Source organism: Protobothrops mucrosquamatus, unplaced genomic scaffold (assembly GCF_001527695.2).
Source record: "Protobothrops mucrosquamatus isolate PMUCROS unplaced genomic scaffold, P.Mucros_1.0 scaffold2256, whole genome shotgun sequence".
Taxonomy (NCBI): domain Eukaryota; kingdom Metazoa; phylum Chordata; class Lepidosauria; order Squamata; family Viperidae; genus Protobothrops; species Protobothrops mucrosquamatus.
The window spans coordinates 34160-57815 of NW_015388345.1; the positions used below are offsets into that span (position 1 = coordinate 34160).

The 23656-nt window shown below is 43.8% G+C and overlaps 1 protein-coding gene across 1 annotated transcript in view; it reads left to right on the forward strand.

Annotated features, from left to right (window-relative positions):
- Positions 1-1958: 1958 nt before the first annotated feature.
- The window catches only part of LOC107295187 (X-linked interleukin-1 receptor accessory protein-like 2), a gene marked incomplete at its 3' end in the record, with an annotated part of 49573 nt that continues 27875 nt past the window's right edge, over positions 1959-23656 (forward strand). Inside the window, exons 1-4 of the mRNA XM_015824490.1 lie at positions 1959-1992; positions 4351-4624; positions 17007-17193; positions 20027-20180. Coding sequence (XP_015679976.1) covers positions 1959-1992; positions 4351-4624; positions 17007-17193; positions 20027-20180 — 649 coding nt within the window. The remainder of the gene's footprint in view (positions 1993-4350; positions 4625-17006; positions 17194-20026; positions 20181-23656) is intronic.

Genomic DNA, 23656 nt, shown 5'->3' on the forward strand with positions numbered 1-23656 from the left:
TTAGTTGCAGGATAGGCAGTGGTGGGATTCAAATACCTGAACAATCGCTTCTCTTATTGGATGCAAGCCTGGGCCTCTGAGGCCTAGAATGGACTTCCGGAAGTGGCATCCATGCTCTTCTGGTAGGCTGTTTTAGGCCTGGGAGGCCTCCTCCAGGCCTCCAAGGCCTAGACTGGACTTCCGGAAGCAGTGTGCATTCAACTGGAAAAGCCAGATTCATGTGTGTTACTAACTTAATAACTGCAGTGATTCACTTAACAACAGTGACAAGAAAGATTGTAAAATGGGACAAAACTCACTTAACAAATGTCTCGCCTAGCAACATAATTTTTTCAGCTCAATTGTGGTCATAAGTCGAGGACTACCTGTAGTACACACACACACAGGCACACACACAGGCACACACAGAGACACACACAAACACACCCATCACCCATCCAGTCCTCCCATCCTCATCCTAGTTGGTCAGGATGATACTGTAGGAAGAATGGCAGAACCTTGGGGTGGAGTTAAAAGAGGGATCAGCCTAAAATCCCTACGTAGCCACAAGCAGACTAAGTCCAACTTTCCTTGAATTCCATGGAACCCTATCTAACTCCAAGCAGGTAGTAACTCTTAGTTGAGAAGATTAATGTCCAACTAACAGTTGGCATCTGCTTGGAGTTAGATCAGAGTCCATGGAATTCAAGGGAGGTTGGACTTAAGTCCCCTTGTGGCTATGTAGGGATTCTAGGCTTATCCCTCTTTTAACTCTGCCCCCAGGCTCTGCCACTCCTTCTCTGACATATATTACATTCATGATTTGTAGCTATTTCAGTATGACCTTTTTTGTCTACAGTATAGTAAAGTTCCTAACTTTCAAGCGCCATCTGTCTTTCTCTAAGTTAAGATCTTGATGCCGGGTCTTACATTTTGGCACCATCAAGAACAGGTCTTAACCTTCTTCATTTGGATCTTCTTCAGACACTTGAAGAATGCTCTTATGACCCCTTTTCAGCTTTCACTTCTAATGCTTAAATATACTCAATTCCTGCAATGGCTCTTCACAAAACCTAACTTATCTCCCCATAAAAAGAGTTGCCCTATTATCCTCACTGTCATTCTTTGGGCTAGTTCTAGTTGGCTTGAACTCTTTAAAATTATGGTGCCTCCAAGTTCTCCTTGACCTCTCCTAGACTTTCAGCACCATTGTTGGAGATCTCTTCCTGGAGTATCGGAGAAGACTTGAGTTTTCGCAAGGTTTCTCATTCTTTCTGTCAGGCTTTTCCCAGAGGTTAGAGGTGGAACTCATGCTTGACCCTGAGGCCACAGATCCCTCCGACCCATGGTCTTCCTGGTGCTGCCATTTTGTTCCCCGCACCGTTCAACATCTCCAAGAGTGTGTTGTGAACAGCTCTGACCTAGATTCGAGGCCATGTATGAGCTGTGTAAAACAGAAGCCCGGGCGGTGTTCTTTTGACGAGAGAAAATGACATTGTAGAAAAGAGAGGACATTGTCACTTTGATTAGCTTCTGTTTGATCATTATGATTTTCATCTAAGCGCGTGGCGAGGGCTTCTTCTCTTGCCCTCCCCCGAAATGTCATCAGATGTTACATGCTCTCTTATAAATAGTCTTCCGTCAGATTCTCAGCACACGTTGCTGTTTGTAATTATATCCTTTGGAGTCATCAGAGGTTTAAGCCAGAAAACAAATACAAAAAGCTTCTAACTAGGCAGAAACAATAAAGATGCATAGCCCGCGTCTTTCCTCTTTCAACGGATGTACCCCGATCTGTTAATTATTCCCATCATTAGCTGCTGAGTTTGGCACCAAAAAAAGTTACTAATATTTGGTCTTGACTGATGCAAAAGAAGGTTTATTAGCATGGAAGTGTATTGTCCTCTCTCCTTTTTTTTTTTTTAGTACCAGTTGACTTCAGAATATCTCTGGAGTAATGAGATAGTTTTCTTGATGACATGGATTCCAAGAATCATGCTGAAGACGATGTGCGTGAGGGATGAATGTTGACTTTCTCCATGCTGACTTTTCTTGGGTCATTAAGGGATAATGGACCAGAAGCAGTTTGCTCATGTTGCAATAACTCTCCAAAGAGAGGGTTTGAGAGAGAGGCAGGTTGGTCTAGTGGTTAAGGCACCTGGCTTGAAAGGAGGAGACTGAGTTCTAGTCCTGCCTTAGACCAGAAAGCTGGCTGGGTAACCTTGAGCCAATAGCCAGGAGACTGAGAGTTCTACTCCTGCCTTAACCCTGAAAGCTGGTTGGGTGACTTTGAGCTAATAGCCAGGAAACTGGGAGTTCTAGTCCCTGGTGCCCAAAAGGTTGGGGACCTCTGCTGTAGAAGAACATTCTTCAAAGCCACTTCAAGAACAAAGGCCTTGCGTTGACAGGCAGACTGGCTGAGGAATTCTGGGAGTTGAAGTCCACAAGTCATAAAAGGGCCACGTTTGAAGACCCCTGCCCTATATACCATATTCTAGCTTCTTCTTGAAAACCTCCAGTGATGGAGCACTCACAACTTCCAGAGGAACATGACTGGACTGTATTTTTTTTAAACAAACAAACAAACACAAATATGTAAATACTTTCTTTTGTTTGGGGGAGGGAGCTGTGTGATATTGCCAGCAAAGTCAAGTTAGACATTTTCCAAATTTTTGACCCACCAAGCTCAGAAGGTTGACCATCACTGCTCTCGTGATTTTTCTTCTTCTTCAGAAATATGTTTGTAGTCTCCGTTGCTACATAAGATTCTGGACAATCTGAAGACTGACTAGGGAATCACTTATTGTAAGGGTCAAAGTTATGAATGATGAAATGTTATGAGGAGAGCAAATATTTATGCTGTCTGGTTTTTTAAAAGCAATGAGGAGAAAGCTTTGTATGTGTGGAGTCTCTCAAGGGTCGATTTGAACAGACTTGTCTTTACACAAAATCGTATCTGCTGCTCAGTCCAAGCGTTGGCTGAATTAAAAAAAATCTGAAGCGTTATTGGCAAGATCTGTTTTATAAGCCATTCAGACAAGGCTCTTTAGCATCAAAAAGAAATATTTAATCCCTTGTTAACCTCATTCAGAAACCTCCCAGTGTTTTAAAAAAAAAATCTGTTTTCTTAATTTGTGTTATTTGCCGGGAAGTTTTTAAATGGTCTTTTATGCATGACACACGAAGAGTTTTGCACATATTTAATTCAATAAAATATTTAGAGCCTGTGTACCGTTCTGATGCTCAGTATAAAGAAGAATCGGAAAAGTTATTCCCAGGAGAAAGGAAGTTAGGTTGTATGAATAATTTACTTCCTGTACTTAACCGTAGTTTAATGAAATAGAATTTTAACCAGCTCATTGGGTGGGTGGGATGGGAAGGGTGTATCCATTATTCTCCAAAACTGGGCCTATCAAATAATGTTTCAGTGGTGCAGTCAATGCAAATTGCATTGCTTGTGCGATGACATTGTTATGCAAAAATGTAAATCACAATAGAACTTGGTCTGTTACACACAAACTCTTTTTCTTTGTAAGGTAAAGGAATCCCTGCGGGTTTTACTCCTCTAGTCATTGCTAGGTTGGCAGGAGCTGAAGTGAGGACAGGAGCTCACTCTGTCGTGCAGCGCTCAGATCTCAAACCTGGGCTGCCGGCTTTCCAGCCGACAAGCCCAGCATCTTAATCACTGAGTCTCCGTGCCTCCCCTTTTTGTTGAATGCCAGCTAATTAAGATTAAAATCTTGTGGATCCCCCCACCCCCATTCATGTATACGCATCTGGGGAAGTTATGTGAATATGGGGAGGTTATCGGGAGAAATCATCTCCTCGTTTAGCAGCCTGGATGTTGCGTCCAGCTTTTTCAAGCTCCGCATTTTAGAATTTGAATCGCCAACTTTTACAAAAGGGATTTAATCTTGCTTTCAAGTGAGATACGGTACTTGACTTTTTTTGCTTCTTCTTTTTTCAAACATGTGGATGTTCTCAGCTCCCTGTCTTGAGCTTAACCTTTCTCAAGACCGTACACGATAATGGGTTTGAAGTGGAAAACGGAGCAGAACTTATCTTGGTGCAAGAGACGGTATTGTAATTGTATTTGATATGCTGTGATTTGGAAATTAGTCCCTCAAGCCAGAGATTGGAAGGACTTTGAGGGAACTAAAAACAGAGAAAAATAATGAAGTGGTAGAAGGAACATCTTAAAAGAATGGGGTTCTCAGAAATGCAGCCAGGTCCTGCTTTAAGAGTTTTTAGCCAAGTCATGCTCAACCATGAAATATCAAGAGACCTGTGAGATCAATTGCCAAAAAACCCCAGCTGGGTTTGGAAACCTGGCAACTGTGATGACATTTTGCTTTTGCTTTTTGTTTTTAGTGGATGGCTGCATTGATTGGCTGGTGGACCTCAAGAAGTACATGGCCTTAGCCGGTGAGCCGGTGCGCGTGAAATGCGCTCTTTTCTACAGTTACATCCGCACAAACTACAGCATGGCTCAAAGCTCAGGGCTGCGTCTGATGTGGTACAAAAACAAAGGGGACTTTGAAGAGCCCATTATCTTCTCGGAAGGGAGGATCAACAAGGATGAAGATGCCATCTGGTTTCACACGGCCGAAGTCCAAGACAGCGGCTTCTACACCTGTGTTCTAAGGTGGGTATCGTGCAGGAGAGGGAAGGAAGGAAGGAAGGAAGGAAGGAAGGAAGGAAGGAAGGAAGGAAGGAAGGAAGGAAGGGTAGATGGATGGATGGATGGATGGGTGGATGGGTGGGTGGATGGGTGGATGGGTGGATGGGCGGATGGGTGGATGGGTGGACAGATGGAGGAATGGATGGATGGATGCTTGGTTGTTTGGATGGATGGGTGGGTGTGTGGATGCTTGGGTGGATGGATGGAAGGAGGGAGGGATGGATGGAGAGATGCTTGAATGTTTGGATGGATGGATGTTTGGATGGATGGATGGATGGATGGGTGGGTGGGTGGGTGGATGCTTGGGTGGATGGATGGATGGAAGGAGGGAGAGATGGATGTAGAGATGGATGGATGGATGGATGGATGGATGGAGAGATGCTTGGACGGTTGGTTGGTTGGTTGGTTGGTTGGTTGGTTGGTTGGTTGGTTGGTTGGTTGGATGGATGGATGGATGGATGGATGCTTGGATGGATGCTTGGATGGATGCTTGGATGGATGCTTGGATGGATAGATTGCCAATGGCATGTGTAGCAAACAATGATGGTCCACATGACACTTGCATCAAGATGTGGCTGCTCAAGCAGACAGTGCAGTATTTGTGTCCTGACATTAATGGGGGATGCAAATACATACATGATATCATTTCATGACTTGAAGAAACATGTTACGTTCACCTTCTTTGGGAATGCCTATGATCTCAGCTATGATTCAGAGATTTGGAAAACACAACCTTTCTAGATCATCCTCCCTTTTCAAGTGGCTGCTGTTGTTATTGTTGATCATCGTTATTATTGTCGGTCAACATACTGAGGTTCTTGCTTGATGGGGTTAAAGATCTAAGCCATTCTGAGTAAAGCTGCCTTTTGCAATTGACCGATAGTGATGTTGTCAATGCTGGGAGTGTTCAGGATGTTTTGGAATTGCACTCAAGGCGCCTATTGGAATTAACTTGGCTTTCTTTTGCCACAGTCGTCCCACTTCTATTTGCAGGTCTTTGTATTTTGTGATTGTCTCCATCGTTGCCGTTGTTATTGTTGTTATTATTATGAGGCTGCCTCTCTTCAAAACAACTCTGGGTATCTTTCAGTTAAAGTGGGTTCCAGCATAATTCATAAACTGCAACTTAAATCTGGTGGCCTTACTGGAAGTCGATGGATTTGAATTTACGCTGAAAAGAAGGGAGAAGAAACGGCCTTTCTGAGGTTTCCTGGATAAAGACAACGTAACCAGAGAAATACCTTTGCTAAACATACATTCTGCACTGGGGACCAAGGAGGTCAGACCCATTTCTTTTAAAATGAAATGAGTGTGACTATAAATGGCCCTCGGAGAACTTTAAAATGCAAAGAGCTTGAAATATGTTTCCAAGTTAAAAGTTTCTCTGCTTCCAGGGCAGGGGAAACTGACAAGCAAACAAATGGGACAGGCCGGGTCACGACTCTGCTCCGTCAGTATCTGACCTCTGTCCATCTCCGTCTCTCCTGTGAGTTCCTGATAGAACGGAATATTTTTGCAGTTATCTGAAGCTATTGGCCGCCGCATAAAAAAAAGAGCCCCGTGGAAGCCAGCGGTGCTATAAGGAATTGATTTGAGTAATAGATCTCTTTTTAGCTTGCAAAAAAAAAAAAGCTTTGCCTTGAAAAAAAAGCAATCAGGGCTTTTTTTTTTAGGAATTCGTTTGTGCCAAATGGCCACAAGAGGAACTAGAGGAACGTGTCTCAAACTTGGCAACTTTGGGATGGGCAAACTTCACATCTCAGAGTTCTGGGAATAGACGGACATCCGTGGTGCGTGAGGAATTCTGGGAGCTGAAGTCCGTACACACGGGAGAACTCTGAATCTCCTGGAGATTGGCCCAACGTCACCCAGCCGCCTTTCATGTCATGCCTAAGACGGGACTAGAACTCTCCATCTCCTGGTGACTGGCCCAAAGTTACCCAGCCAGTTTTCATGACTAAGGTAGGACTAGAACTCACCGTCTCCTGGTGATTGGGCCATAGTCACGCAGCCGGCTTTCACTCTAAGGCAGAACTAGAACTCACCATCTCCTGGTTTTCAGCCAGGTGCTTTAACCACTAGAGTCAAACTGGCTTTTCTGATGTAGGTCAATGCTTATCTGTGCCAGACCATCCACTAGTGATTTTAGCATCCTTGACAATGCTGTTCTTCTCTCCCTCTCCCTCTCTCTCTCCCTCTCCCTCTCCCTCTCTCTCCATTTCCTTCCCTCCCTCTTTCTCTCCCTCTCTCCCTCCCTCCCTTCCTTTCTCTCGCTCTCTCCTCTTTCTTTCTTTCTTTCTTTCTTTCTTTCTTTCTTTCTTTCTTTCTTTCTTTCCTTCCTTCCTTCCCTCCTTCCTTCCTTCTTTCTTTCTGTCTCTGTCTCTGTCTCTGTCTTTCTCTCTTTTTGTCTTTCTCTCTTTCTCCCTCTCCCTCTCCCTCTCCACCTCCATCTCCGCCTCCATCTCTCTCTCTCCTTTTTCTTCTGGGATGTAATTCTCCTCTGGGTTCTGAACCAGGTCTCTTGGACCTTTCTGTCCAGGACTCACAACTCACATTAAGAGCAGCAACCAGAATGTCCTGATATGGAAGACCTGAGTGTGAAGCGCGATGCATTTCTGCGGGGAAGAGCTGCGCCATTAATCTTTCCGCTCTTGCTGATACAACCAGAGTTTAAATCTGTCAGCGTTTCCATTGCAAGGCCTCATTTTTCAAGAACGTAACAAATCAGCTGGAAAAATTCCACTCTGGATTGAAACGTTGCTTGCCAAAGGACGGAGGCTCCAATTGTTTCTGAAAAGAGCAGGCATCCGAAGTCTGGCATAATTCATCAGCGTGCCAAAATCCAGAGGAAGCTAATGGATGATTTGCACAATGACAGCGGCGACCATGATGATTTGGTTGATTGTAAAGAAACAAAACTAGACACTTCTAGCCTCCCACCCTCCCAAAGTTAGAAGCTGCTCAAAACCCTCGGCCTTCTTTCTTTTAGGGTTGTTATTGCATCATCACCACCATCATCTTCAGCATCTCACCATTGTCACCCAAAGATTGTGACTTAGTTTTGTTTCTGCCTCTATGGCAGTTAGGTTCCCCCACCCTAACCTAAATCTTGGATGGTGATTAGGCCTTAGTGCCACTCATGGCCACTATCTTATCAATCAATCACCTATCATCTCTCTCTCTCTCTCTCTCTCTCTCTCTCTCCTTCCTTCCTTCCCCCTCCTCCTCCTCCTCCTCCTCCTCCCCTTCTTCTTCTTCTTCTTCTTCTTCTTCTTCTTCTTCTTCTTCTTCTTCTTCTTCTTCTTCTTCTTCTTCTTCTTCTTCTTCTTCTTCTTCTTCTTCTTCTTCTTCTTCTTCTTCTCCTCCTCCTCCTCCTCCTCCTTCTTCTTCTTCTTCTTCTCCTTCTCCTCCTCCTCCTCCTCCTCCTCCTCCTCCTAACATTTTAAAACAATAAAAACAATAGGGACATCAAAAATACACAACAGCTGAATATTTGGCCAGTTGACAATAAGGCCAGGCAACAGTGCCCTTAACACCTTCAGGACCCAGGCATGGAACCTGTCCAGGTTTTAAGGCCTTACAAAGGGCTAACAAGGGTTTGAGGCCATTCTAATTTCCGAAGAGAGGAGACTCCATGGAGCAGGGGCCACTGCAGAAAAGGCCCGTCTTTAGGTCCCCATCAATCAACACTCTTCAGCCGACAGGATCTGCAGCATGCCCATTCTGATCGATCTAGTAACTAGTTGGATGGGTAAGAGATTCCTGGAAAAAGGCGATCCCTCAGGTAACCTGATCTCAAGCCATGCAGGTCTCCAAAGCTAACCACCTGGACTTTTGCACTTTGCTTCCCCCCCCCCCAAATAATTTTATTAAGCATTACAGTTATAGAGATAAACTCTCAGGCAAGTAAAAAGTGCAGAAAGAAAAAAGAAAAGAAAAGGAAGAGTGGAGGAAAAAAAGAGAGGAAAAAAATAAGAATATATGAAAAAAGTGAAAGAAGTAACTTCTCCCTGTTTGGATCCCATTTTTTTTAAAAAAACAAACAAACTAAAATTTAACATTACAGTAATTACAACTGCCGCTTCCCACTCTCATCCTTCTCCACATGATGGGAAAAACAACAACACAGCATCCTCCCCTTCCTTTTTTCTTTCAGTGCCTTGGAAGAAATAGCAGGCTGAAAACTCAGCCATAGAAAAAAAGCTCAGGGGGATTAAATGTCAAAACCGAGATCTATACGGAATTTCGATAGTTGCCAGTGGTGACAATTCCCTGATTACCTTTAAGCTGATTGGCCAATGCGAGATTTCTGTAGCATTTTAGAGGGGGCGATCCAGCAATTGGATTTTGCTGAACTTTTCCAAGCTGAACTAGACTTCTAATCGCAGAAAACAGTAGTGGTGAATAAACTGTATGTTTATGTTTGTTTATGTTTATTTAGATTTGCATACCGCCCTATCTCCCTTACGGGACTCAAGGCGGTGAACAGGTGATAATAAAAATCACAATAAATATCTATTCTAAAATCAAATTAAATAAATAAAGGCCTGCTCTAAAATACCCCATATAAAAACCTATACTAAAACCTAATTAAGACTACGCCAGGCCGGCCGCACGGAATAGATGGGTTTTCAGGGCTCGGCGAAAAAGGCGCAGGTCCGCAACTGTACGTAGGTCGGGGGGGCAGGTCATTCCAGAGGGCAGGAGCTGCCACAGAGAAGGCTGTCCCCCGGGGGTCGCCAGCCGGCATTGACTGGCCGACGGCACCCTAAGGAGGCCCTCTCGGTGGGAGCGGACTGGTCGAAGGGAGGTATGGAATAGTAAATAAGATTAACAGGAAATGTTGCAGAAGAACAGAAAAGAAAGAGAAAAATCTCTAGTGATTAAGGTGGATACGTATAGAAGTTAGAGAGTGGGTGGGAAAATAAGTTATCTTTGTTAGTTATCTTATCAAGAAGTTATCGTGATAGTGTTCCAAAATCTAAGGAGGTGCCACAAAGAATTGGGGGTCAACCTATTCTCCAAAGCACCTGAAGGCCGGACAAGAAGCAATGGATGGAAATTAATCAAGGAGAGAAGCAACCAAAGAGAAATTTCCTGACGGTGAGAATAATTAATCAGTGGAACGACTTGCCTCCAGAAGTTGTGGGTGCTCCATCACTGGAGGTTTTTATGAAGAGATTGGGCAACAAAAAATGGGCAGCCATCTGTCTGAAATGGTATACGGTTCCTGCTTGAGCTTCTTAAGAAGAGAAGTGGACAACCCAAGAAGAGATTGGACAAACCAAAGATGGACAACCATCTGTTTGAGATGGCATAGGGTGGGTTCCTGCCTGAGCAGGGGGTTGGACTAGAAGACCTCCAAGGTCCCTTCCAACTCTGTTATTCTTTCATTGCTTTAAAGGGAATCACATGCGAGGGCTCTGGATTATTAATGCAAGAAGAAGCATTAATAGTTCTATGTTCAAGCTCAGTGAAGGGAATTGTATTTTTTTTAAGGGTGAGGGGAGTGCTGGAGATAATCTGACAGAAATGAATTTCCAAAGGCGTGGCTGGGTACAGATTTCCATCACCCCAAAATTTCAGAAGAACCCCGTGGTAGATCTTTCACTTGCCCAGTATCCCTCATACACACCGGGGGTTCATCTGCTTGTTAGAATTTATTTGTATTTTATTGATTTATTATATGTATATACCACCCACCTCATCCTTTGAAGATGCTCGAGGCACCCATTTCATTCCTTAACACGTCCCTCCCAAAACAGACCTCTGACCCCACCTTTGTTGGGACCCTGGTCTTCAGAGTGTCCCCCAACACTTGATGGTGTCCTCAGGCAACGGATTTGGGTAGCCTTGCTGTAGACATTGCTAATCAGGTTTTGTGGCTTTTCACCTACTGAAGCACTAAGGAGACTCTCGAGGTGCCGTTTAATGGCATACCTTTAATAATAACATGGTATAAAAAAGGGAAAAGGTTAGAGTTGCTCCTTTGACTTGGTTGTCCATCAATTAGCCATATAGAGAGTTAATGGTGCTCTGTTTGCCACTGCAGACCAACACAATCAGAGCAGGTTGCTTGGCACGTCAAGAAGCTTATGGGCGAGATCAGCTTTCAAGTGCATTCATTCCTAGCGCAGGTCCTTACGTTTTCCATCCCAATTGAATGCTTCCTAATACTTAAGGACTTGCGTTGACGGCTCAACATTTAAAGACACTGAGCTTGTCAGCTGGGAAGCTGACAGCCCAGGTTTGAGAGCTCAGCTCCTCCCAACAGGATGGGCTCCCGTTCCTTACCCCAGCTCCTGACCGCTTAGCAATTTGAAAGCATGCGAATGCAAGTAGATAAATAGGTACCACTTTGGTGGGAAGGTAACAGCATTCTGCGCGCCTTGGAGTATAGTCATGCCAGCCATATGACCATGGAGAATGTCTTCAGACAATGCTGGCTCCCTCGGCTAAGAAACGGAGATGAGCAGTGCCCCCTAGAGCAACGGCTGGAATTGTGTATGTCTAGTTTAACAAAGAGAAGGACGAGGGGGGACATGATAGCAGTCTTCCAATATCTCAGGGGCTGCCACAAAGAAGAGGGAGTCAGGCTATTCTCCAAAGCGCCTGAAGGCAGGACAAGGAGCAACGGGTGGAAACTAACCGAGGAGAGAAGCAACCTAGAACTAAGGAGAAACTTCCTGACAGAACGATTAACCAGTGGAACAACCTGCCTCTAGAAGCTGTGAATGTGCCAACACTGGAAGTTTTTAAGAAGAGACTGGACAGCCATTTGTCCGAAATGGTATAGGATTTCCTGCCTGAGCAGGAGGTTGGACTAGATGACCTCCGAGGTCCCTTCCAACTTTATCATTATTATTATTATCTTGTGCTTGGTGGCGCAGTGGTTAGAATGCACTATTGCAGGCTAAGTCTGTTGACTGCCAGCAGTTCGAGTCTCACCGGCTCAAGGTTGACTCAGCTTTCCGTCCTTCCGAGGTCGGTAAAATGAGGATGAGCAGCGCGCCCTGGAGTTGGACACGACTGCACAGGGGAATCCTTTACCTTTACCTGTGTTGATGAGCTTCAGGACCTTCTTAAGAAAATATGTTTTTCTTTGGAACAGGTGACACGTTCTCACCCTTATTTTTTTCTGCCAACCTTCCACTAGCAATTCTGCTTGTGATAAAAGAGGTTTATGTGTGTGATGTGTGAGCGTGCCTCCTCCCCCTCCGCCCACCAGCCTCTACCTATGGGAATATATTATGAATGCGAGAACCACTGTGGTTTTATTCTTTTGCTCTGCCCTGGGTCTACAAACCCATTCATTTCCTTGACCTCCACCGTTCCTGCTCTCCCCCAGTAAAATGAGACTATAATGAACACAAATATAAAACATCAACTCCCTTCATGGAGAGCACTAACTGGGCAGCTTTTTATTATTATTATTCTAGCAGTACAAGGTGAAAAGCTGCTGCGATAAAGCTAGCAACAGCCATTCAACAAATATACCATTAAAAACATCCATCAGCTCCCCGATCAAGAGGGAATGGAATAATATACAGGAGGTAGAGAGAAATTCATCCATTTTCTCAGGCATCTCTTGATGAGAACCAGTAACAAAACAGATGGGTGTCATGATGGGGAGTCCACACATTCATGTGCTCATATGTCAGCCTTCATCCCAAAACTAATGGCAGAATTCACACAGTAACTCTATTTTTCTCCCTGGTAACAGTCCTGTGAAGTAAGCTCGGTTGAACAAGAATCCTCTGAGGTTCTTCAGTTTCCAAGAACAGCGTAAGACATGATATTGATGAAGTGATGTCATTGGAGAGACAATAGATCAGAATTTGTCTGATTCCCCCACCTAAAATTGGGGTGATTTGACTTAAGAAACAAAATAAGTGTACAAAGGGGAAAGTAGGATCCTCTTCTGACATTTTCTTGGGGTACAGATTTGATGTTATGATGGCCATTCTTGTACATCTGGTAACCACATCTTTAATGAGGACTCTACTTTATTTTATAGGGTAGGGTAGGGTAGGGTAGGGTAGGATAGAGTAGAGTAGAGTACAATACAATACAGAAATAGAATAGAATAGAATAGAATAGAATAGAATAGAATAGAATAGAATAGAATAGAATAGAATAGAATAGAATACACCATGGAGGTCTTTTAATCCAATCCCCTGCTCATGGCAGGAGACCTCATATCATCCTGGACAAATGATGGTCCAATTTTTTCTTGAAAACCTCCAGTGTTGGAGTACCCACAACTTCTGGAGGCAAATCATTCCACTGGTTAATTGTTCTCATTGTCAGGAAATTTCTCCTTAGTTCCATCTCTCTTTAATGAGCTTCCACCCATTGCTTCTTGTCCTGCTTTCAGGTGCTTTGAAGAATAAGTCAACCTCATTCTCTCTGTGACAGCTTCTTATGTACCAAAAGACAGCTATCATATGACCCCTAATTCTTCTTTTCGTTAGGAAGAATCAATCATTCTGTGTTGTTGATGTTAGTTTTGTTGCGAGCTGCTCAGCAGCATATAATTAGGCTGAAAGCAACCAACCAACAAAACAAATGTTGACTATGCTGATAAAGAACAGAACAGACTAATAGAGTTGGAAGCGACCTTGGAGGTCTTCTAGTCCAACCCCCTGCTCAGGCAGGAAACCCTATAACATTTCAGACAAATGGTTGTCCAATCTCTTCTTAAAAACTTCTAGTGTTGGAGCATCCACAACTTCTGGAGGCAGGTTGTTCCACTGGTTAATTGTTCTCATTGTCAAGAAATTTCTACTTAATTCTAGGTTGGTTCTCTCCTTGATTAGTTTCCATCCGTTGTTTCTTGTCCTGCCTTCTGGTGCTTTGGACAAGAGGTGGACCCCCTCTTCTTTGTGGCAACCCCTCAAATATTGGAACACCACTAGTCCTTCCTTCCATTAAAAAGAATCTTGCACAGACTCACCCTAGTGCCCTCATATTGTATATCTCCTTCTTGGCAATTGGACCACAATTGGCTGCTTCTTAGAGTGATTTTCATGGAATAGCCAAAACAAATTCCAGATCAACGAGGGAGTTGGTCATTGAGACAAGCTTTTATCGGAAGTTTACTAACTATTTTTAGAACATGTGCAAATGTATATTGTGCTGTACTAATCCTTTGCTAATGCAGCTTCTCCCTCCGGGCAAGTACATGCAATGTTTGACTAATCGGATGGTACGTTTCCTCAATCTGACTCTTACCTAATTGTAGCTAATGAGAAGAATTCAGCAGTTTTAGGCCCTTGTGCCAGCGAGCAATTTAAATAGAATCTGCCCTAGGCGGTGTTGAAAAATATGAACTAAATAATGCAAGATCATTAACCGAGTCGTTTGTCGAAAGGTGTTGTTCGGTGGTACCCGCTGCCTGTGTTACAAACTCTCTCGTGAACTTATTCTTACCCCGATCTTCCCAACTGGCTGACCTTTTGGTCCTCTAATCAAGAAAATTCATAATCCTTTGAGCAAGTTAATTATTAACCACTCTTCCCGGAGCACGGATGGTAGAGAAGCTGAATGAGAATGGCAGGTGAATGAAGAAAAGCTTCTGGAAGAGCTAGTGGTCAGGTTGGAATCTAAACAGGCTTGATGATGTGGCTTCAGGTTGGCCGAGAATGCCTTCGGTCTTAATATGGTGTATATACATATATGTAAACGGTCTTGGCGTATTCGGGTCTTTTTCCGTGTAAGATTGAGAGTATCTTGGCGACGTTTCAATGAGGTCCCACTCGTCATCTTCAGGCTGGGGTCTTTGGCTTCGTGCTTGTGCGAGCAAAGTTTGATCGGAGCTGCTTCACACTTTGCTCGCACAAGCACGAAGCCGAAGACCCCAGCCTGAAGATGACGAGTGGGACCTTGTCGAAACGTCGCCAAGATACTCTCAATCTTACACAGGAAAAGACCCGAATACGCCAAGACCTGCATACCTGTACCCGTGAAAATCTACGAAAACATATATGTAAACATATATACAGGGAATCCTTGGCTTTTGACCGTTTGTTTAGAGATGATTTGAAGTTAACGATGGTGCTGGACAAAGTAATGTATGACCATTTCTTGGGCTTACAACTGTCACAGTGTTCCCTACAGTCACGTAATTGTGATCCAGGCATTTGGCAGCCGGCTCACATTTACAACAATTTCAGCATCCTGTGGAATCACCTGATCACCATTGGCAATCTTCTCGGCTAATTTTTGGCAAGCAAAGTCAATGGGGAATCTGGCAGGGCAGGTCACAAACCAAGATCATGTGATTTGCTTAAAAGCCGCGACCCCCCCCCCCAAAAAAAGTCATAAAATTGGGTGCGGTCGTGGGATACCTCGCTTAACAACTGCGTTGCTTAAGGATTCCATTTTTCCAGTCGTAAGTCAAGGGCTGCCTGAATACATATTGGAGAGAGACTGGCCAAGCCAGAGGGAGGAGTCAAGTGGGGAATTAGTCTGGAATCTTTACATGGGCACAAGAGGATGAAGTGTGACCCCCTGTTTGCTTTGTATTTTTTGTAGTATTTTTTTTTAACATTGTAAGCCATCCAAAGTTAGCCTGTGGTAAGATGGGTGGCCAGTACATTTAATAAATAAAATTATCCCCACTTCTTATCAATCAAACCTTCTAAAAGAGTTGATTTCAACAGGGAAAAAGCATCCCGAGGTGATGCTCCATTCAGCAGGAGCTCGCTGTCTATCACTGGCAAAGTTCTCTCTGGGGGGGTGGGTGTCCCCCTTTGCGAATTTGGAACCCCTCAACATCGCAGTCTGACTCCGATCCCCTTTCGCAGGGAAGCCAATTAAAATGACGAGAGAAAAAAAGGCACGATGGGAAAACCTCAGCCCTCGTTAAGGCATCTGTCAGTTTCCCCCGTCTTGTCTTAAAGGGATGCGTCCCCCAACTCTGCTTGATTAAACTCGAAATCTGACAGATTGGATTGCGACGTTGCTGCGTCGTCGGATCTGTAAATATTTGATGCGAAGACTGGGGCAACTATCCGTGAGCCGTTTTTTTTCTGGGTAGTTGCTTAGTCTGGTGAAACGGAGGCATTTGACCCAGTTTTCCGTTCTGCATTTTAAATTTTCCTCGGATCCAGCACAGATAGTCCTCGAGTTACAGCCATTTTTTTTAGCAACCATTCAGAGTTGGGAAAAAAAAAATGACTTATAGCAATAGCCCTTAGACTTATATACCGCTTCATAGTGTATTGCAGCCCTTTCTAAGCGGTTTATTAGAGTCAGCCTCTTGCCCCCCCCCCCAACAAATCTGGGTCCTTGTTTTACCGAATTGGAAAATTAAAATGAGAATACCCCCCCTACTGCAGTGGGCCCAAAACTCTAGATAAATAAGCATATTTTAGTGCATCGTTCATATGGAGAGTAGGAATAAGTTTTGGTTTTTTTTAAAAAAAGCAAATGTGATTAGCATGAGATATAAAGGAATATAGGAGGACAGGTCAAAAGCTAAATTTAGTTTTATTTAATTGACTGTAATGAAATCTCACTAAAATTGTAATGAAATGAAACCTGAATAAATCTTAAAAATCAATTTGTTTAATGCAGTTAATGTGATTTCTCACTGTTAATTTTTTTCCCCTCGTCTGCCAGACTCTGGAGAGGCAAATTATTTTTCAGATTCTTGCTTTGGATTCAAATAAAGACAGCGTCAAGCACGCCATTCATTGTTCATTGATTTAACTTGCAAAAAATGAAGCAGGTCACCACAATGGGTCCCTCTTATTTTGGAATGCCAAAATGCCCTCACTTTTTCTTTTTTCTTTTACTTACTTAGTCAACTGCTTCTAATTTCATTGTTTATTATTCACCATCCAGTGGTTTTTTTCAAAGGACAGATAGTCCTTGACTTACAATGATTCATTTACTGGCCATTCAAAGTCACAACGGCACTGAAAAAAGTGAATTAACACTATTCTTCACGCGACCGTTGCAGCATTCCCCCTGCTCAAAATTCGGACGCTTGGCAACTGGTTCATATTTATGACGGTCGCAGCATCCCGGGCGGGTCACGTGGTCTCCTTTTGCGACCTTCCGACAAGCAAAGTCAACGGGGAAGCTGGATCCACTTAACGACCAGGTTATTAACTTAACAACTGCAGTGATTCACTGTGTCACGAAAGGTCGTAAAACGAGGCAAAACTCCCTTAACTCACTTAGCGACATAAATGTTGGGCTCCACCGTGGTTCTTAATACCTGTGTTTCGTCCCTGTTTGCACGCTCCGTGTTTGAAGACAAATGCAATTGACTCAGAGGATGAGTAATGTCAATTTTATGTTTTAACCGGCGCCACCTTCTGTTATTTCTCTGCAGAAACTCAACATATTGCATGAAAGTATCCATGTCCTTGACGGTCGCTGAAAATGAACTTGGACTTTGTTACAACAGCACAATCCGCTACTTAGAAAAATCAGAAATTACCAGGACCAAAGTCATTTCCTGCCCGGATACGGAGGATTACAAAACAGGCAAGCAAGAGCCGGATATCATCTGGTATAAGGTGAGACCGTTACAAACAAACAAATATGACGCCATACCTTAAGAGAAACAAACAAACAAACAAAAACGGGTTTTTAAAATGAATTTCAACTCTGCTTTTTTCTGGCCATCCAAAGCAGCTAACAGGAAGCAACTCATTAAAAAATAAATAAAAATACGCAGATGGCCTAACAAGAAAATAAAGCTCAGAAAATAAAGCAAGGCTCAGAACGAGGGTGGACCAGGAAGCTGTCTGCTGGAAGTCAGTGACCCAAAATTGTAAAAAAGAAAAAAGAAATAGTTTCAAAGCCATCAGACTTTTCAGGTTTCCCTAAAAAAGGAAAAGAAAAGACAAGCTTCAGTACTGTAGGGGGCCTCACACGTTGGGAAGGAAGAGCTTGGTGGAGCATCTTTTCAGTATGAGCTTCATCCTAGGGGTAAAATTCTGGAAAAAGACACTTTTAGTTGACAGACGTCGTTACTGTTCCTTTGATTTCCCTCTTTTATATATGGACGGCTTTTCATTCTGGGACAGCCTACAGCTTTATTCCCGAGTTGGTCTTGTGTAGGCTTAATTAAAGCCCTTTTTTCTTTTATTTCATTTGGGATTCCTCCATCCCTCTATTTCCTTCCTTCCTTCCCTCCCCTTCCTTTTTTCCTTCCTTCCTTCTTTGCTTCTTTGCTTCTTTCCTTTCCTTCTTTGCTTCTTTGCTTCCTTCCTTCCTTCTTTCCTTCTTTTCTTCTTTTCTTCCTTCCTTCCTTCCTTCCTTCCTTCCTTGTTCCCGCTCCTCCCTCCCTTCCTTCCTTCCTTCCTTCCTTCCTTCCTTCTTTCCCTTCCTTCCTTCCTTCCTTCCTTCCTTCCTTCCCTTCCTTCCTTCCTTCTTTCCTTTCCTTCTTTGCTTTTTTGCTTCCTTCCTTCCTTCCCTCCTTCCTTCCTTCCTTCCTTCCTTCTTTCCTTCTTTTCTTTCTTCCTTCCTTCCTTCCTTCCTTTCTTCCTTGTTCCCTCTCCTCCCTTCCTTCCTTCCTTCCTTCCTCCCTCCCTCCCTCCCTCCCTCCCTCCCTCCCTCCTTTCTCCATGCCTTGCTGCCAAAGCAGAATGAGGCAATTGCAACGTCAACTGATCAGCTTTGTTTCCAGTGCTGCAATGTTTGCAAATAATTTTTTCTGGAACCAGGACGACATGCAGAGCCTGGCAATAGGTCAGAAGAGAGCAGAGACCTTCTGATTCTTGGTCATATGTCAGGGAGGGCTGACAACATCCGTGCTGGGAGGAGAGATTAGCAGAAGCCGAGGGAGTTAGTGGGAGGTGGGGTGGGGGTGGTTGCTGTATTTGCTTGGGAGTAACTTTGCCCCCTATGAGAAAAATATTTATCTCAAGCCAGCCTAGCAGAGGAGGCAACCAAAGGATGTAGCTCTCCCAAGGTCAGGAAGATTTTGATTAGAAGAACAACATAGTGGCATCCTTCAGCCCCCAGGGACAGAAGCAGATTTTGTCCTAATCTCATGAGGTCCTTACCCTGATTTTGAAAACTGTCACCCAGAAAGCAGTTTAGCAAAGTTCATCTCTTCCTTCCCTGCTGCCATATCTGTGTGTGGGGCAGGGGCAGAGAAGGGTAGATGTCAGGTAGATGTCAACAAGAGAACGAATAACAGAATAATACAGCTGGAACGGACCTTGGAGGTCTTCTAGTCCAACCCCGTGCTCAAGCAAGAGACCCTTATACCATTTCAGACAAATGGCTGTCCAGTCTCTTCTTGAAAGCGTCCAGCGATGGGGCACCCACACCTTCTGAAGGCAAGCCATTTCACTGGTTGATTGTTCTCACAATTTGAAGCGTTTATTGTGATACCCCGTGACAAGAAAGTAGCCATGGCTATTTCTTGACTCAGCCTAACCTTTCCAAAGTTTGATCCTGTTGGCTGGGAATTTGGGGAGTCACCCTCCAATACATGTGCCCCCTCTCTCCTCTCTCTCTGTCTCTCTCTCTCTGTCTCTCTCTGTCTCTCTCTCTGTCTCTCTCTCTNCTCTCTCTCTCTCTCTCTCTCTCTCTCTCTCTCTCTCTCTCTCTCTCTCTCTCTCTCTCTCTCTCTCTCTCTCTCTCTCTCTCTCTCTCTCTCTCTCTCTCTCTCTCTCTCTCTCTCTCTCTCTCTCTCTCTCTCTCTCTCTCTCTCTCTCTCTCTCTCTCTCTCTCTCTCTCTGTGTGTGTGTGTGTGTGTGTGTGTGCATGCATCTGTGTGACCCACCCATTCACATGCATTTAGTTCTGTGTGTCGAAGGCCAAATGAGTTTGTAGCTGAAGCAACATTTCAACACACCCTATGCCGAGGTCTTTTGCCTCATTATTATCCAAGTTCCACCCATAAGTTGCACCACATCTGCCTGATGGGTGACAACTAACAATTAAGCTGTCATCCTGATTAAACTGAGCAGAAGGGAGATTGCCCATTGAAAAAAGAAATGGAACGACAGGATTGCAAGTCAGAGTTTTTGAAAATGACTGGTGTGCAGATAAGGCAACAAAGCACATTGCAATAGCTTCTAGGGGGGGGCAGGTTTTTCCGCTTGGGGTAGGACTACAGTCCCCAGAATTCCCAGCCAATGTGTAAAAAGAAAAACGGAAGGATTCCACCTCTTCTAATCTGCTCTCAAACCTTCCTTCCTCTGATGGGCGGTAAATTCTCTGGCCTCAGAAATTCACAAGGTTGACCTGGGACTTGCAAGACTCCCCTTCCTGGGTCACTCCCGAAATGTTAGCAAATAAATAAAACAGATCGTACATAATTGAAGATCCAGTCAAGTTGCATTAGCGGGATCGCCGATCTTTTTGTGTTGTTTTGCTTCCTCTCCCCCTCAGGAGTGCAAGACCAAACTCTGGAGAAGCGTGGTGGTACAGAAAGAGAACACACTTTCAATAGAAGATGTTCAGGAGGAAGACGGTGGAAATTATACTTGTGAGCTGAAGTTTGAAGGGAAGTTGATTAGACGCACAACGGAACTCAAAGTTACAGGTAAGGGACCTTCCCTCAGGCAATCGGAAGACCATGCATACAATGGAGGTGGCTGGATGGATGGTGTCTCTTATTCCTCCTTGATTTAGCTCAGGGGTCTTCAAACTTGGCCCTTTTATGACTTGTGGACTTCAACTCCCAGAATTCCTCAGCCAGGCACGCTGGCTGGGGAATTCCGGGAGTTGAAGTCCACAAGTCATAAAAGGGCCAAGTTTGAAGACCCCAGATTTAGTTGATGGCCCCACCCGCCTCTTTGTGAGGTCAATGAATCTGAGAAGCCAAGACTTGTCCGAAGGCATTGTATGAACTTTGTCCTTGGGTCTCCTTGCCCCCCCGTCCCACTCTGATACCCCCAAGACAGTGGAGGACGTCATGTAAGATCAAAGACCTCCGTAGAAGGGGAGGAAAAGAATGAATCTTTCCACGAGACCTTGTCCGCGTCCCCCCATTTTGTTTGCAAGCACGTTTGTTTATGTTTCTTTGATTTCTTTATTATTTTTAGAAATAGCTCAAGGCGGTGAACATATCCAATACACCTCCCTCCTTCTATTTTCCCTATGAGGTGGGTTGGGTTGAGAGAGCGGGACTAGCCCAGAGTCACCCAACAGGCTTTCACGCCTAAGGCAGGACTAGAACTCACAGTCTCCTGGTGGCTGGCCCAAAGTCACCCAACGGGATTTCACGCCTAAGGCAGGACTAGAACTCACAGTCTCCTGTGATTGACTTAAAGCCAGCCAGCTGGCTTTCATACCTAAGGCAGGACTAGAACTCGCCATCTCCTGTTTCCTAGCCTGGCACCTTAACCACTAGAGAGCAACGTAGCTCTCATCTCTTCATACCACCTCACAATTTTTCTCCACAATATTATGGATTCTACGACCCGTTTCTCCAAGCTATGTTGAGCTTGGGCTGTGATGTTTTACTTGCCCCGCTGCTTGTTTTCAATGACGCAGAGATGTGGAGAAGCTGTGTGTTTTGGCAACAGGGATTGAGGGGCACTTCACCCCGGTTAAAGATGGCCCTGATTGTAGAGTTCATGTGAATATTTCAAGATGTCAGGGAGGCAGGAATGGGAGGGGAGGGGTCTTCTCAGATACCTTTGCCTGGGGACTTATCATTGTCAACTCTCACACTTTGTGCTCTGCGGCAAGGAGTCAGATTCTTCTTCTAAGCCAGGCCTGTCAAATGGAGTGATGGTAATTTGATCTGTTGTTTCTCTAGACTTAAGGGGGGGGTTAACCATTTTGTATTATTTTGTATCTGGAGCGGGGATCTGTCAGTTCGGCTGGCCCTAGGGAAGGAAATAATAAACCCCCAAATGAACTGTGGAAAGAAGGGGGGGGGAGGAAGCCAGGGACATGAGCTCTGGTGTCTTATTCCATATTTTTTCTCCTGCTGATTGTTGATTTATGCCCACGTTGTCAAGCATGGATGGGAAGACAAGATGGCGGTCACGCCTTTTGGAAAAATCATATTTTTGGGACAGCCATGATCTGGATGATTGAAAATCTCCATAGACAAGGTCATCAGTTGGGGGGTCAATGTAACTGCAGTGGACATCTTAAAGATAAAATCCAGAAGTCCACAGAGCCTATAGTCCCAAAAGACCCAGCTCCTAAATGAGTGTAAGTTACACCTCTCGCCTTAAGTTCGCAGATACAGGGCTACTGTGAATAATCTTTTAAAAACATTAATGATTTGCACTTAGAATGTCCACTGACTCTGAGCTACTTATGGGGACGATCAAGCTGAAATATTTGTGTCAGTGTAATTAATCAGCTCTGGGGATAATTAACTGGAAGAGATTTCAGGATAAAGGGATTGTTATTAGTCAATACTTGGAACTTGCCATGAAGGAAATTCATCACAACTGGTAGTCTCAAAGGTGCTTTTTCAAAAGGCAACTGGACAGCCATGACCTGGATGACTGAGAATTTCCGTAGACATCACAACTGTTATAAAATGTTGCAATAAATTTTGAAATAGTATAGAATTTGATAACGGTATGTTCTTCTCACACCTCTGTACTGTCTCCATTTTATCAGCTATTTTGAGGAAGGGTTTTACTTGACTAATAATTCAACCAGGTTCTACTGGTGATGTCAATCAGATTGGTTCCAAGGTCCCATTCTATTCTATTCTATTCTATTCTATTCTATTCTATTCTATTCTATTCTATTCTATTCTATTCTATTCTATTCTATTCTATTCTATTTCCTCTTCTCTTCTCTTCTCTTCTCTTCTCTTCTATTCTATTCTATTCTATTTCCTCTTCTCTTCTCTTCTCTTCTCTTCTCTTCTATTCTCTTCTCTTCTATTCTATTCTATTCTAAACAGCATATTGGCTAGTGCTTTGAAACGTAATATAGCAATCCAGTGGAGTAATGTTTCAAAAATCCCGTTATATAAAGAAGTGAATTCTCATAAGAAAGGGCCTGAGAAAAACAGTATTTTTAAGGAAGTTGAATGAAAAGCTAGCTACAAACTCATATTGTTGTTTTTTTTTTTAAAAAAAGTAACAGTATAATACATCTTGTTTGGAAAACACTTTTAATCGTGTGGGGTTGTTAGGGAGCACTGATGTTGTTACCTAGTTTGGTAATGAAACGTCTGCAAAAAAACTACCAAGCTCAGAGAGCAGCGAGGACCCCACAATCCTCCTCCTCCTCCTCTCCACACACCCCGCTTTCTCCTAGCACTGATGATGTCACCTAGATGGGTCATGAAACGTCTGCAACAGAACCACCAAGCTCCCAGAGCACCAAGGACCCCACAGTTCAACCCTAAGTTACAAATATTCCCCTCTCACAGTCATAAGTGACTTTTTTCAATGCCGTAATTGCGAATGGTCACTAAATGAACTGTTGGAAATCAAGGACTGCCTGAACTGACAGTTTTCTACACTTTCGTCTTTCCCTGAGTGTGTTTCTCTTATGATTTTGCTGGGATTGTTCCTGACAGATGGCAGGATAAATGTTTGCGTCAATGAACGGGGAAGTGCCAGGTAGTAATGACAGATTTCAATTTTTATCACTCGTCTCGGAGAAACAGAACCACCCATTTTTATTAGAGAAAGTTTACTTGAAATTGCAGACCTGTTGTTTCCATAATTGGAACACACGTGGCTCCTACTGGAGATGTAATTATTTTTCAGGCTTGCAAATTCGGGAAGGACAAAAAAAAAAAAAGTTTTAACAGGAGGCACATAATCATCTGCTCAAAACAATGATGCCAAATTCCAATTGATCTAACTTAACGTCTGCCGGCTTTTGAACGTATAATTAGTATGCGCAACTGTCTGTTTTGTGGATGAAGAAGCCATTTTATGCATGTGTTGCTTTTTCTACATCTTCACTGCAACACGGAAAGTCGGGGTGGGTTAGTTTAATGAAGAGAAGGACGAGGGGGGACATGATAGCAGTATTCCAATATCTCAGGGGCTGCCCCAAAGAAGAGGGAGTCAAGCTATTCTCCAA